This window comes from Lytechinus variegatus, chromosome 8 (genome assembly GCF_018143015.1).
Source record: "Lytechinus variegatus isolate NC3 chromosome 8, Lvar_3.0, whole genome shotgun sequence".
NCBI classification, from domain to species: Eukaryota; Metazoa; Echinodermata; class Echinoidea; order Temnopleuroida; family Toxopneustidae; genus Lytechinus; species Lytechinus variegatus.
In genome coordinates, this window is record NC_054747.1 from 24447573 (window position 1) to 24461620 (window position 14048).

At 38.0% G+C, this 14048-nt stretch overlaps 1 protein-coding gene across 2 annotated transcripts in view; it reads left to right on the plus strand.

Moving 5' to 3' along the window:
• Positions 1-14048, plus strand: part of LOC121420212 (zinc finger protein 511-like) — a 30689-nt gene that overhangs the window by 10759 nt on the left and 5882 nt on the right. For both annotated transcript variants that reach the window (XM_041614769.1, XM_041614768.1), the window contains exons 2-6: positions 6229-6398; positions 8033-8231; positions 9031-9140; positions 9792-9896; positions 11786-11869. In XM_041614769.1, coding sequence (XP_041470703.1) covers positions 6229-6398; positions 8033-8231; positions 9031-9140; positions 9792-9896; positions 11786-11849 — 648 coding nt within the window. In that variant the 3' untranslated portion in view covers positions 11850-11869. The remainder of the gene's footprint in view (positions 1-6228; positions 6399-8032; positions 8232-9030; positions 9141-9791; positions 9897-11785; positions 11870-14048) is intronic.

The window sequence follows — 14048 nt, forward strand, 5'->3', positions numbered from 1 at the left end:
GGACGATGCAGGCGCCGGACACACTCCCACTGCGAGATCGACGCAACGCTAAAGTATCGATATGACGACAAGCACACTCTCACTGTTCGGGTCGGTCACAACGAAACGATAGTGCAAGACGCTACAAACGATAACAACACTTAACACGGCAGATCGTAAGTTCCGTGTCCGATGTAACCGCGGCGATACCAAAACGATACTCGCGGCCGCATGGAAAATCCCCAAAATTCACGTGGGGAAATACTCACCTCGAGATGGTTGCGAGGTGGACGCGATAGGTAAATTTAACAACTTGAGCAAGTTAAATTACCAATCGGATCGTGTACAATGCGAAACACTAAAACGTGAATCTAAATCACATAACACACAAGCTCAGCACCCTGCAAAATATTACAAGCTCAGCCCTGGAAAGTTGACAGTCCCACTGTCACCCTCTCCCCGCCAACGCAAGCAACTTTCACCCCGCACTGACACTTATGCAATCAATATAAAAATCACAGCCGACCACTGCCGAGCAAGCAGCGGGCAGCTCTAGGCCTAGCAGTAATCACGAAGCCGCAAACGCAGTCCGCACTGCTGACAACGCCAATGTTGTTCGATTGCTCAAGTCGAACAAGCAATGAGATGCACTAAAAAACAAGACGGGATGCATTCATTCATGCATCCAGTCATACAATGAATAAATATAAAGCCAACTCACCGCAAGACTTGTCCAACGGATGAATAAGCAAAACAGTAAAACGTAGTAAAACACAGCAACAATATCAATGGGTTTCCCAAAAGGTCCTCTGTAGTACATCTGCCGGGGTTCCCAGAAGATGGCGATGCCGCCGTAGCCCCCACCGCATGGCACCAAATCCTGGCCTCTGATTGGTCCCTGCCAGTGGTGTCCGGGCTGCTGATTGGCCGTCTCCAATAGAGCTGCGCCCGGCACTCTTCTGGGTCCTCCACGAGGTCTCCATGGTAGAAGAGGATGGGAGCAGACGACAAGGACTCAGTAGCTGAAAACGCCAAAATCGGCCTGGCCGTTTTCACTACAATAAATCCATTAAAACTGTATGGAAATTAGTAATTTTGGTCACAAAAGTGATATTTTAATGATTTTTTAAAGTGTGTGCTCTATACAGCATTGGCATACCATACTCCATAGTCATACCTGTAGATTCTCCACAGGCCAGATGGTAGCAGTGAACAAGTGGGTTATAGTTATGAGTGCATTCAATGAACAATGTTGTGATACAACCTTGTTCTCAGTCTATGTGTGGCAAAATGAGGTTGACAATATTTGCATTATTTTCTCTTTCTTTTGGAAAAATGCTTGATTTTTTTACACTGTCAGTTTCCATTACATCTTTTCACTATATAAATTGGCTCCTAAGTAAATTTGATTTTTCAATTTATTTTTTCTAAATTAAAAATAGAGCTTGAAAAATGAAAATTTTCTTGCCATATTACTTTCCACCAATAGAGGGTGTTCAGAAAAATATGCCCAAAATTCAAGTTTTTGAACGCTGTGGTCAATACAAAAATTATTCTATGTTACTAATAAAAATTTAATTGCAACTGTATCGAAATCGATAATTTTGATCACAAAAGTGATATTTTAATGATATTTTTTAAAGTGTGTGCTCAATACAGCATTGGCATAACATAGACCTACCTGTAGATTCACCACAGCACTCATTCAATGAACAAGGTTATGATATAATCTTGTTCTCAGTTATATCTCCATGTGTGGCAAAATAAGGGTGGCAATGTTTGGCTTATTTTCTCTTTTTCTTTGGGGAAAATGCTTAATTTTTTCTCTGACAGTTTCTACACCTATTATGCATATTAAAACTTGGCTCTTATTTAAATTTGATTCATTAAATCATTTTTTTCTTAATTTAAAATAGATCAAAAAATGAAAATTTTCTTGCCATATAATACTTTCCACCAAATCCAATAGAGGGCGTACACAAAAATATGCCCCAAATTCAAGTTGTTGAGCGCTCTGGAGAATACAAAAATTCTTCCCAAGTTACCAATGAAAAATCAATTGCAACTGTATGGAAATTAGTAATTTTGTTTACAAAAGTGATATTTTAATGATTTTTTAAAGTGTGTGCTCTGTACAACATTGGCATACCATAGTCCTACCTCTAGATTCCCCACAGGCAGGTTGGTAGCAGTGAACAAGTGGATGGTAGCAGTGAACAAGTGCATTCAAAGAACAATACTAGTATTTGTCACCTTGTTCTCAGACTCAGTTACAATCTCTATGTGTGGCAAAATAAGGTTGACAATGTTTGGATTATTTTCTCTTTTTCTTTTGGACAAATGCTTGGATTTTTTTTACACCTTCTTTTTTATAAGTTTTTCATTACATAACAAACTCTTAAAGGGGAATGAAACCTTTGGAACAAGTAGGCTTGTGTCGAAACAGAAAAATCAAAGAATAAGAACAAAGAAAGTTTGAGAAAAATCAGACAAATAATGAGAAAGTTATGAGCATTTGAATATTGCAATCTCTAATGCTATGGAGATCCTCCCATTGGCAACACGACAAGGATGTGTGATGTCACTGATGAACAACTTTCCCTTTGATGGACTATGAAATACCCTGAAAATGTGTCTTTTTGCTTTTTTGTATGGTGATACAAACTCTTTATCCATGATGTATTCTTTAAAAAATCTGTATTACATGCCCTCCTATAGAAAGAATACATGTCCTACTGATAGATGTAATAAAAGAGGCAATTTAAGTGAAATATATACTAAAGTAATGGGGAGAGTTGTTCAAGAGTGACATCACACATGTTTGTCGCATTGCCAATGTGAGGATCTCCATAGCATTAGTGATTGCAATATTCAAAAGCTCATAACTTTCTCATTATTTGTCCGATTTTTCTCAAACTTTCATTGATCTGTTTCTTTGATTATTCTGTTTTCACACAAGCTATCTTGGTCCAAAGGTTTCATTCTCCTTTAAGTAAATTTGATTGTTTAAAGTATTTTTTCTTTATTAAAAATAGAGCTTGAAAAGTTAATTTTTTTTTGCCATATTACTTTCCACCAAGAGAGGGCGTACACAAAAATATGCCCAAAATTGAAGTTTTTGAGCGCTCGCCTCTGGTGAATACAAAAATTACCCCCAAGTTACTAATGAAAAATAAATTGCAACTGTAATGCAAAAGTGATATTTTATTGATTTTTTAAATTGTGTGCTGTGTACTGCATTGGCATACTGTCCATAGTTCTACCTGTAGATTCCCCACAGGCAAGATGGTAATGATCCCTTGGGTGGTTTGGAGCTGAGCCTGAGGAAGTGAGTGCAGTGCAGTGTGTTCCGCAACTGTCTCTCCGGGGCGGCAACCACTCCTAGAACTTTTTCTTTCCGGCCGAAAGCACTCTCATAGATGTGTGTATGATGGGGTGTCCAAACTTCGCGGACTTTTCAAAAGGCTTAAATTTGTTCACAAAATATTCACAATTAATGCAAAACCAATTTAAGAAATAGTTACATGAACCACATTATTTCAGATTGACGACAAAATACTATAGTCAGTACCACATATAGATCTTTAAGCCTCCCTGCTTCAGTTAGCCAAGCCTTCACCTCTGCTCATCCCCTCATCCTTGCCACTAATATCTTATTACCCTCCTCGCACCTATCTATCACTCTTGCTATCAATGTTATGACCCACTGCCTCAGAAACATTCTTAAAATTCATCATATTCGCTTAGAGAAATTACTTCAACTCAACAACCAACCTGCAGTTAGCCGCTGATCCTCGAAGAAGAAGATGATATCTGCTTGCAAAATGATGATATTGTGGTGCTTGTTGAGGATATCAGACTTCTTCAGAACAGGCGCTAACGGTGACAAATTCGCCGATCTTTTATCAATATTTTCATGAATACTGAACTCATCCTGAAGAAACTTACAAGATTTTAAGGATATTGGCTAGTTTTTTAGATAATGACCGTCCGCGAAGTATGGACACGCGGGAAGTTTGGACTCACTGCCTCTGCTCACTGCCATACAGCGCCAACTTGGTTCATGTATAAATAGGACTACTTTTTACACCAACCAAGTCGACGCTGTACACACATTTATGAGTTTGCACTGTGCTTTCAGCCAGGTAGAAAGCTCCACTTATTCAACTGATGTAAGCATGTTCTCTGTTTAAAAGTATTAGTACTCCATGACTTGTGTGGCCAAATTGACAGTGTTTTGCTTTTTCTTTGGAACAAATGCTTGAATCCTTGATTTTTTGACACTCAGATTCCATTATACAGCCAATCATGTATAATATTATATAACTTGACTCTTCAGTAAGTAAATTCTTTTAATTATTATTTTCTAAAATTAATACTGACATTGAAAAATGTAAATTTTTCTTGCCATATTACTTTCTCATCCCGGGATAGCTTTGAAGCTGCTGAAAGGGATCACTTTTCGAGGTTCAAGGTTCACCAAAAGAGGGCGTACACAAAAATAAGAATGGTATAGGTACAGTGAATACTAAAATTTTTAAGCTAAAATTTTAGTATTTAATACTGTTCTGGTACCATTCATTCAGTGAAGAAGTTTAAGTCAGAACCTTGTTCTCTGTACAGTTACTAACATTTGTCATTCGTAACAATTTAGGCCTAACTTACTCTCTGTGTGGTGAAATAAAGTTGGCAATTTTTTGGCTTATTTTCTCTTGTTTGGGGAGACAATTCGAATGCCTGATTTTTTTACTCTGTCAGTTTCCATTACAACTATTCATCAGTAACTTGGTTCTTCAGTCAATTTATTAAAAAGTCTATTATTTTTTTTAAATTAGAAATAGGGATTGAAAAAAGACAATTCCTTGAACTTTTATTTTTCACCAACAGGAGGCCTGCACAAAAATATGGCAAATTTTTTTTTTAGCGCTCCGGTGAATAGAAAAATGATCCCTACGTTACTGTATGAAAATGAGTACTTTGGGTTACAAAAGTGGCATTTTGATAGTTTTTTAAAATGTGTGTTGTACACTGCATGGATCTGCAATTACATGCCCCAGGCAGGGTGGTAGCAGACTAGCGGTGAACAAGTAACTTGACTCAAAGAAGAGTTCAATACGTATGCCACCGCGCACAGAAAAATCAAGCCATACAATTCATGTGTTGTGGACGCCAGAAGTGGCGTCGCAGCACTCACTACTTAAAAATCCACTGCCAAACACGGTTCTTTAATTTGTGCAAGGACATTATAAGATTACTAAGTACCCCACACTAGTGTGAGTGTTCAATACTTACATGTACACACTTCATTCATGTAGCACTGGGGCCCATTTTATAAATAGTTACAACTGTTATAACTTCGCCATTATGGCAACTACCATGGCAACAGCCAATCGAAATCAAGGTTACTGTGGTAGTTGTCATAATGGCAAAGTTACAACAGTGGAAACTCTTTATGAAACAGGCCCCAGATCCAGCTTGACACCAACTATGAAAAACCAAGGTGGACAGTTTGCCGATTGTGAGACAAAACGTGGATGCATGGAAAACACTTTTCACTGACAACTTTGACCTTTCCATGGGGTTGCAGGCCCATGGATGCAAATTTTGGAAACTGGTCATCAAACAAACTTGTACCTTTAATGTAATACATGTATGTGAAGAAACCTCGCTTCAGTGATTTTCAAAAGATTTGATGCAAAAAGCTTTGATCCTGATGTAAAGTTCTCTGGTTCCCTCTCTCCTCAAGCAATAGTCCTCAGACTAAAAAAACACTGCAATTACAAGTAGAATCTATGTGCTGGCATGCTGGCGGCCGCAGTCAAACTTGTGATTGCAAATGCAATGTTTTATATTAGGCAATGAGATATAGGAAGAACGTTCGTTATATGTTGGAAAGTTTAAAGTCTTTGAATTAAAAATGTGTTCAACACAGGTATTTGGCTTTTGATAGAAGACTTTGGCCACGAGCACTTGAATCCCTCTCACTTTTCTACAAGCATGATGGATACACCAAAATTTAGGTGATCCCCCCCCCCGCAATTTTAGGAAATTTCCCCAATTCCAGGAATTCCAATATAATCTACATGTATGCAATGAGACCAAAAAGGGCACCTCATACCTGTATAAAGTTCTAATGAAAATATCATATAAGATATGGGTCTCTCAAACTAGCACCTTACTTTTATTAGGATTTACTTTGAAGGTTGCTGTGAAAATACCAATGATAATGTAGTTTCAAATTAATTTCAGATGCTGAAGCGAGAGAGATCTCCTGACCAGAGGGTCATTCATCCTCAGTCCAAGCAATGCATGAGGAATGGTGAAAGTCACATTTCAGAGCCTGCCTTTGATGGGAGTTACGGGTCTAGCAATGTGATGAAACGGATGGTCAGTTATAAGAATGAACAAGAATCTGTTAGGTGAGTTAAAGCTAAATGATAGTAGTTGCAGTAAAGCACTAATTTTGTGAGAAAGTCTGTAAAACCAATGTTAAGTATGACTACGTATGTATATCATCGTGGATCTAGATCTGTTACAGTTACACAAACTGAACTTTGTGAAATCATAAAATCTATGCTGAAATACGATCACACTGAAGATCGCCAACACAGATAGGCACACGTGGGACAGTGTATCAATATTGCTGGAATAAAAGACCCGACGGAAGTGACTGAATCCGTGCTTATTTTGTTTATTTCTCAGCAATTACACAATTTCTTCCAGAATCCTTTGGCACATATTTTTTATTCATACAAACAGACACTTGGGTGGTCATTATATTAAATTCTGTAAAAAGTCATTTTGAGATCGTTACCAGGACTGGAATTTATCTTTAAGAACCTTTTCAATAATTGTGTGAAGGAGACTACTTGTGTGCACAGCTAGATATTCCCTGCTGAATGATACGTGCCTTACATAAGCTGAAACAACACCATATAAAATTGAGTAAGAGTCCTATTTCTTATAGGTATAGACCTGTAATGAATAACGGTATTCATGCCGCATAATTTAACTATTTTCAATAAGACACATAACCTCAGGTCAGAGCTCTGTCTTTGCCATCATAAACTTAATATGTTACCATCTTGATTTATTATAAAAGATGCGATTCCAATCATGACAAAACATTTAGGACAGGGTCACATTTGTATAAATGTGGAAGAATCTACACATGTAGCATTGTTTTATTGGTGAGAGGGAAGGAGGGAGGGAGCAGTCCAAGGACTGTAAACTTGTAACAGGAAGTTGTCAGAGATGCACCAGCTGCATATCCCCAAAGCAGGCAAGGCAATGGCTTCCGCCTCTAAGATGATGGCACGATGACATCAAAAGTCGTCAATACTTATGTCTATTCAATGTTTCCTAAATAACTAATGCGATTTTAACTTGGAGACAAAGATGATGAAAAGAAAATGACATGTTTATAAAGGGAACATATTTCGAGGTTCAGACATCATCTTCATCCTAAAATCATAAACAGAGTCATAAGTACATGTATATACATTCGCCCTGTTCCACATACCTTTGTATTCTTGTAGATTTTTCCTGATCCAAAACCAATGACTCTGTTTATGATTTTGGGCTGAAGGTGAGGTGTGATGTTATGTACTTTTCATTATTTTGTCCTCTATTTAAAGAGATATTCCAGTAGTTGCAGTAAACACTGATTTCATGAGAAAGTCTGTAAAACAAGGCTTAATTGTCAGTATATCATCGAGGATCTAGATATGGTACAGTTAAATTAACTGAACTTTGTGAAATCTTGAAATCTACGCTGAAAAATGTTCACACCGAAGATCCCCAACACAGATAAGCGCACGTGGGACAATGTATAATTATTGCTTAGGGCGTCGGGCCCGACGCCCTACCCGAATCCCGTGCTTATTTGCTGATTTCTCAGCAATTACACAATTTCTTCCAGAATCCTTTGGCACATGCGTTTTATTTATACAAACAGACACTTTAGTGGTCATTTCATTGGATTCTGTACGAACTCATTTTGATATCGTTACCAAAACTAGCATTTACCTTTAATGCATATCTCTCTCCACAGTAATGGATGTGAATGCCACGTGCATGGCTGTAGCCAGTCTTTCGCAAGCGTAGAGGATTACGAAGACCACTATAACGTTTGTCACCGCTTCATATGTCGTTACTGTCAGCGCTTCTATCAGACGAACCATCTCCTGGAAATCCACCTCGCGGAGAGCCACGACAGCTTTTTCTCACTGCTTTCACAACAGCAACCAATGGTATGTTTATGAACATGAATTGTTACTTTTATATTATGATGAGTGGTACATGTACATGTAGTTACAAATGTCATCAGTTCTTAATACCTATCTGCAGTAAAAGGGTATTTGTGATATTGCACAATCATAGGTTACATAGAATTGAATCAGTGATAGTTCAGTACACAAGAGAATGAGATCTGAACTCTTTTTAGGGATAGAGCTTAGAAAGTTGGAAAATAACATTAAAAGATATTTGAAAATCTACAAAAGATAATTGAATTTTTAAATTGTTACATATATGAGTGATATTTGTAGAGGTGTTGTGGCTCAGTGGATAAGTCTCTGGACTGTAAACCACAAGGTCCTGGGTTCAAATCCCACCACAGCACTAGTGTCCTTTGGCAAGGCGTTTACTAACATTTGCCACTCTTGACCCAGGTGTAGTAAATGGGTATCCGGTAGGAAGAAATTCCTTGAATTCTTGATGCGCCCGATCAGGGTAGCCGTGCTAAAGCCGGGGTAATAGTATGCAACGCTTTATAGAAACATTTGTATTTGCTATATAAGTGTTGCATATTATTAATTTTAGCACTATGTATCCAATAGCAATCAACTTGGCTTTTGATGGCACAGAACCATTAATTTTACATTTTCACCCCCAAACCTGATGAAAAGCAGTGTATTTGGAGTGAAAGATAACATTTGCAATACACTGCAATTAACCATTTTTTCCAATAGATACACCTGTACATTTAAACCTGTACAAAAAATACTAGTTCATGTAATCTAACATTTTCACCATTCTCATTACCCCCAGTACCGCTGCCTTGAGGAAAGATGCAATGATCGGTTCATGGATGCAAGGGGCAGGCTAGGTCATCTGACCAGTTGCCATGGATACCCAGCAAACTTCTCTTTTGATAGGAGGTAACTATCTTAATAACCTGTCACATCGTTCTGTGCAACTCACCCGCAACAAAGTTTTGAGCATGTTCAAAATTTTTCTGTGTGCAAATCAGACTTGCGTGCGCTTCTGCCGGCAACTGCGTATGAGATGCATGCAGGATACTTCCAACGCGGGCGACCTCTTGGTAGCAAAAATAGTTACACGCAAGGCTTGCACGGAACGCTGTGATATAGCCATTATTACTTATTAATAATAGTCTTTGCCTTCAAGCATTGTGAAATATGAAATATAGTATGTGCCTTCCCACACCATAACCAACAATAGGTTGACAGAGAAGTTTCTTTGTAAATAGTCTAAACAGTATTTGGTGTTCAAAAGGTAAAGGCATGGTCACACCGCAGGAGCGTTGTTGGAGCGGTCGTGGAGCGGTAGGGAAAGAGGGCCAAATTTCGCTCACAAAATTGGGGAAAAAATCGAAAACATGAATTGTTATTTTTTGTTTTAACTTCTTCATAATCAAATGTCAAATTTTTACCACATCAAACCCAAGTGCATTGTCAACCCCTTTTCCCATTCCCTCCTCCATTTATCCACCCAGGACACTAATAAAACTTGACAAGCTACACTAATACTGTACATAGGACTGATTTCTTTTCGTTCTTTACATATAGGCAACACTTAAGACTGGTTGATGTGTCTGGAGGCCTTGAAGAAAGCAGAGATGTAGAGTCGGGCGCTCAGAAGAAGAACAGAATTTGCCTTCCACCTCAAACTCGGTAAGCAATGGTCATATCATGGGCATGGCGCAAGGAAGTTAGCACATGTTTCTTCTGTTTATACGATAAAATTCTTACTGGGTATCTCTGTAAATGTAAATCATGGTCTTTACTCTCAGTCCGAGGGATGTGGGTTCACTTCCCAGCCATGGCGTGCTTTCCTTCAGCGATAAATTTACCCACATTGTGCTGCACTCAACCCTGGTGAGGTGAATGGGTAGCAGGAAGAAATTCCTCAAATGCTTCAGCGCCTATATGGGCAGCACAGCTAATGCTTGGGTAATAATAGCAGCAATTTGTATCCTCCTCTGTTGGCCAGTTCAAGAAAGCATTTAATTCCCATCTACTTTGCTAAGAGGACAGTGGATTGCATGGACTACTAAAGCTGATTATTCAGAGGTGTTGCATTGTTGTTTCAGTATCCCATCCATGGATAATTGCATGTGCAGTGCTTTGTATTAACTGAAAGGAAAATGTATATCAAATGACTTCTGGATTGGATTAGATTGAAAAATATTGTAATTGTGTTATTCCTTTCGATTTACATGTATATTAAATTCATAGTGTTGTTTTTGTCTGATTTTACTTTATCATTTCAAATAATATAATTTTCATCCTGTAGTTACCCTTTCATTTGTATGTGATTGATGAATGCAAAGCTCTTTATTGTTGTGATAGTAAGCCAGTTTGTAGTTCCTTTCTGCACATGATCAGAGGAAGGTAATTTTTACTAATGTGACATGGTGGTGTAAAATCTAATGAGATACTGTAAAAGTGGAAATATTCGCGGTGTGGAAATTTTCGCGCATTTCGCGGCAAGATCGGCGAGCGCGAATTTAAAAACATGCAAATTTATGAGCATCTATTTTAATGCAAGTTTTGAAACGCGGTTCAATTGCGTGTATCGTTATGGCAAAGAGATTGCATAATTTGATCTAAAGAGGGCGGCATTTACGCAAGCAAGCTTGAGCTCCAATATCATGTGCATCGCGAGAATTTCTAAAAAGCAATGCGATCATTTCTTTTAACAGTCGCAGATCGGTATTTAAATTATGATTTTGGTTGAAATATAAATTGCTTTTGCTGTTTGATTGGTGAGTGTTTAGATCTGTTTAGTTTTTGAGAAGACGTTGGGTCGATCGCCCGTGTTTGTTGATTGATCCCATGCACTTTGAATAGCCGTAATCCCCCCGATCCTTACCCGGTGCTCGGCCGTCCGTACCAGGCCAGCAGCTAGCATCGCCTCCGTTTTGCCTTTCCCAATGTCCGCCCCGCAAAGAAAAGTTGCGCTAAATGTCACAAAAGCTCATAATTAGATCAAAACAATGCTGAATTATGCCGCCCTAGAGCTAAAATTATGATCAGAAAATACAATTTCGTTGCTGAAATTTTAATTAAAACCATTCAAAGATGGCAAGAAGGAAGTGACTTTGTGACTATGGAGTGTGCAGCGCAAATTTAAAAACCCGCGAATATGTTTTGAAGCCGCCAAGCGCGAAAAATTAATCCCGCGAAAATAACAGCGTTTACAGTAAACACCAACTTTTATGTCTTGATTATTCATATATTCTTTTGAATAGTGGTATTCATTTACATCCACAAAAAACGACAATGCGTCCACTAACGACTGGTATTTCACAGTTTGCCAAGTACATTGTGCAACATGCTATGATATGCATTCAAAGTAGGAATGCAACAAATACCTTCATTAAGTGTTCATTTGTGTGCTACTCTAGTCACCTGGTCTATTCAATTTCTTCATCCTGCCCTGTAAGGCAAGCTTACGTAATATCTTGCTATGAAATTCATAATGAAAGAAATGAAAGGTCATCATTTGACAAAAATAGTCCATGAAGTAACTACGAACTGGTCTATTGTTTGGTTTACAGGGTACCAGATGTCATAAGCTTTGGTATAGGAGGTTCAGAACTTTTTCAGAGTCAAGGAAGTTGAATTCTACCTTTTACGTCAAGGTGAGTTGGTATTTCCAATTTGTCCACTCATCACATGGTCAAACTTCATTTAGTGTAATGCCATTCCGTCCATCAACATTTCGTCTAATAGTGTGGTACGGTATGTCACTGACAGAGCTCCCGTAGGACTAGCGTGCCAAAATTGATTTTTTGGTTGTTTTGGCTTCAATAGGGTCCCCTTAGACCAAAAACGATGGGGGTCAAATTTTCAGACCCCTCCTTCCCTTTGTGGGGGGTCCTTTTTGGCGCCATATTGGCCTGTACAAAGCCCAATAGGATAATCCATTGTTTTCGACCTTATTTCTCACTTTTCTTTGCCAATTAATTATTAAAGTTGGCTGAGGTGTATGAGAATGAATATTTGATGATGTTGTGATGTCAATGTTTTTTAACTTTTACCATAGGGGGGCGGACTTTACGAAAAATGCCCCAAAATTGTAAAATATTGCCCCCAAAATATTATTTTTCCCTTTTTGGGCACTAAAATCAGGACAAAAGGATTATAAAATGAAATGAATATGTCTTGTTATACAATCCAACAACAGAGGAATATATCACATGTAATGTATATCATTATTTTTGGTCAATTGATGTAAAAATCATCCCCATTTCAGGATTTTATGCAGTGAAAACCTTACTACAACACTAGAGGGCGCCATAACTTATGATAAGCACTTCCCTAAAAAAATCAAATTCTAGGCACTGAAATTTTATCAATAAATTTGAAAGCTGACACATTTTAAGAGCAATTATTTCCAATGCCGATTCATAGTATTGGCATTTAATTTGTTTTGGCATTTAATTTGTTTTTGATTCTTTAATTTGTTTTGATTCCCCCCCCCCCCACGGGGGGGGGGGACAAAATGGCTGCCTTGGGCTAAAATAAAAAAAAAATCCTGGATTTTTTTTTGTTACTTAAGTGACCTTAATTTGGTTTCTATTCAAAGATTTTTAAGGGTGAAGAAGTATATCGGGAAAAGTTACAAGGACCCAGAAATCCAAGATGGCTTCCAAAAATGGAGTTTAAAATGGCTGTTGATACTTTAAATGGACATAGCACATTTTATATACCTGAGATAGATGAAATCGGTGTCTAGACCATGGTTTCAACGATCATAATTGGGACAAGAATATACCGTTTCCATTCTTTATTCATTTAACTTTTGGAGGCCAACTTGGACTCAACATACCGGGACAGTCGGTGGTCCGGTATGTTAAAAAATCCAAGATGGCTTCCAAAAATGGAGTTTGAAATTGCTGTTGCTGCTTGAAAAACCGATATAGTTTGTTCAATATCCGGGAATATGAATGTGTGTGACTACCATGGAAAAGTGAGTCTAATAATACATTAGAATAAGTTACAAGGAGAGTGGCGTTGGTCGAGTATGTTAAACAATAGAGTATGAAATAGCCACTGTTATTTACAAGTGGACATGTAATATCCATCAAGATTATGGTTTCATGTTTAAACCATGATTTTTAAAGTCAGAAAATTAGTTACAACTGTTCGAGTGTTGTGGCCCAGTGGATTGGTCTTTTGACTTTGAAAGGGTCGTGGGTTCGAATCCCAGCCATGGCATAGTTTCATTCTGCTAGAAATTTATCAACATTGTGATGCACTCAACCCAGGTGAGGTAAATGGGTACCCGGTAGAAATTCCCTGAATGCGCGAAGGAATTCCTTGAATGCTAAAGCGCCTAGGCAGCCCATCTAAGGCAGGGGTAATAATAATGGCAAGGCCCGCTGGGAGAACAGTTTTTAGAACTGAAGTGGCTTCCCTAGGTAAATATACCTATATTATTAATATTACTATATCATAACAAGGACAGTCATTGGTCTATGTCGGAAAATCCAAGATGTCGTGAAGAAATCTGAGTCTAAAGTGAATGTTGTTACTTAAAAATGGACATCGTTCATTTAAAATTCACCAAGGACATAGGATTTTGGTGTCCACTCAATCGTTTCATGATTATAATAATACTTTCGATTAGTTACAAAGATATGCACTTGTCCATTTTGCCTAAAAATCCAAGAAAGTTTTCAAAATGGCATCTAAAATGATTCCTAAAACTCAATAATGATCAGTTTATACAATATTAATATGTGAGGAATAATTTGGTTGTCTACATGGTGGTATAAAGGGTTAGATAATACATTCAACAAATAACAAGGATATTTA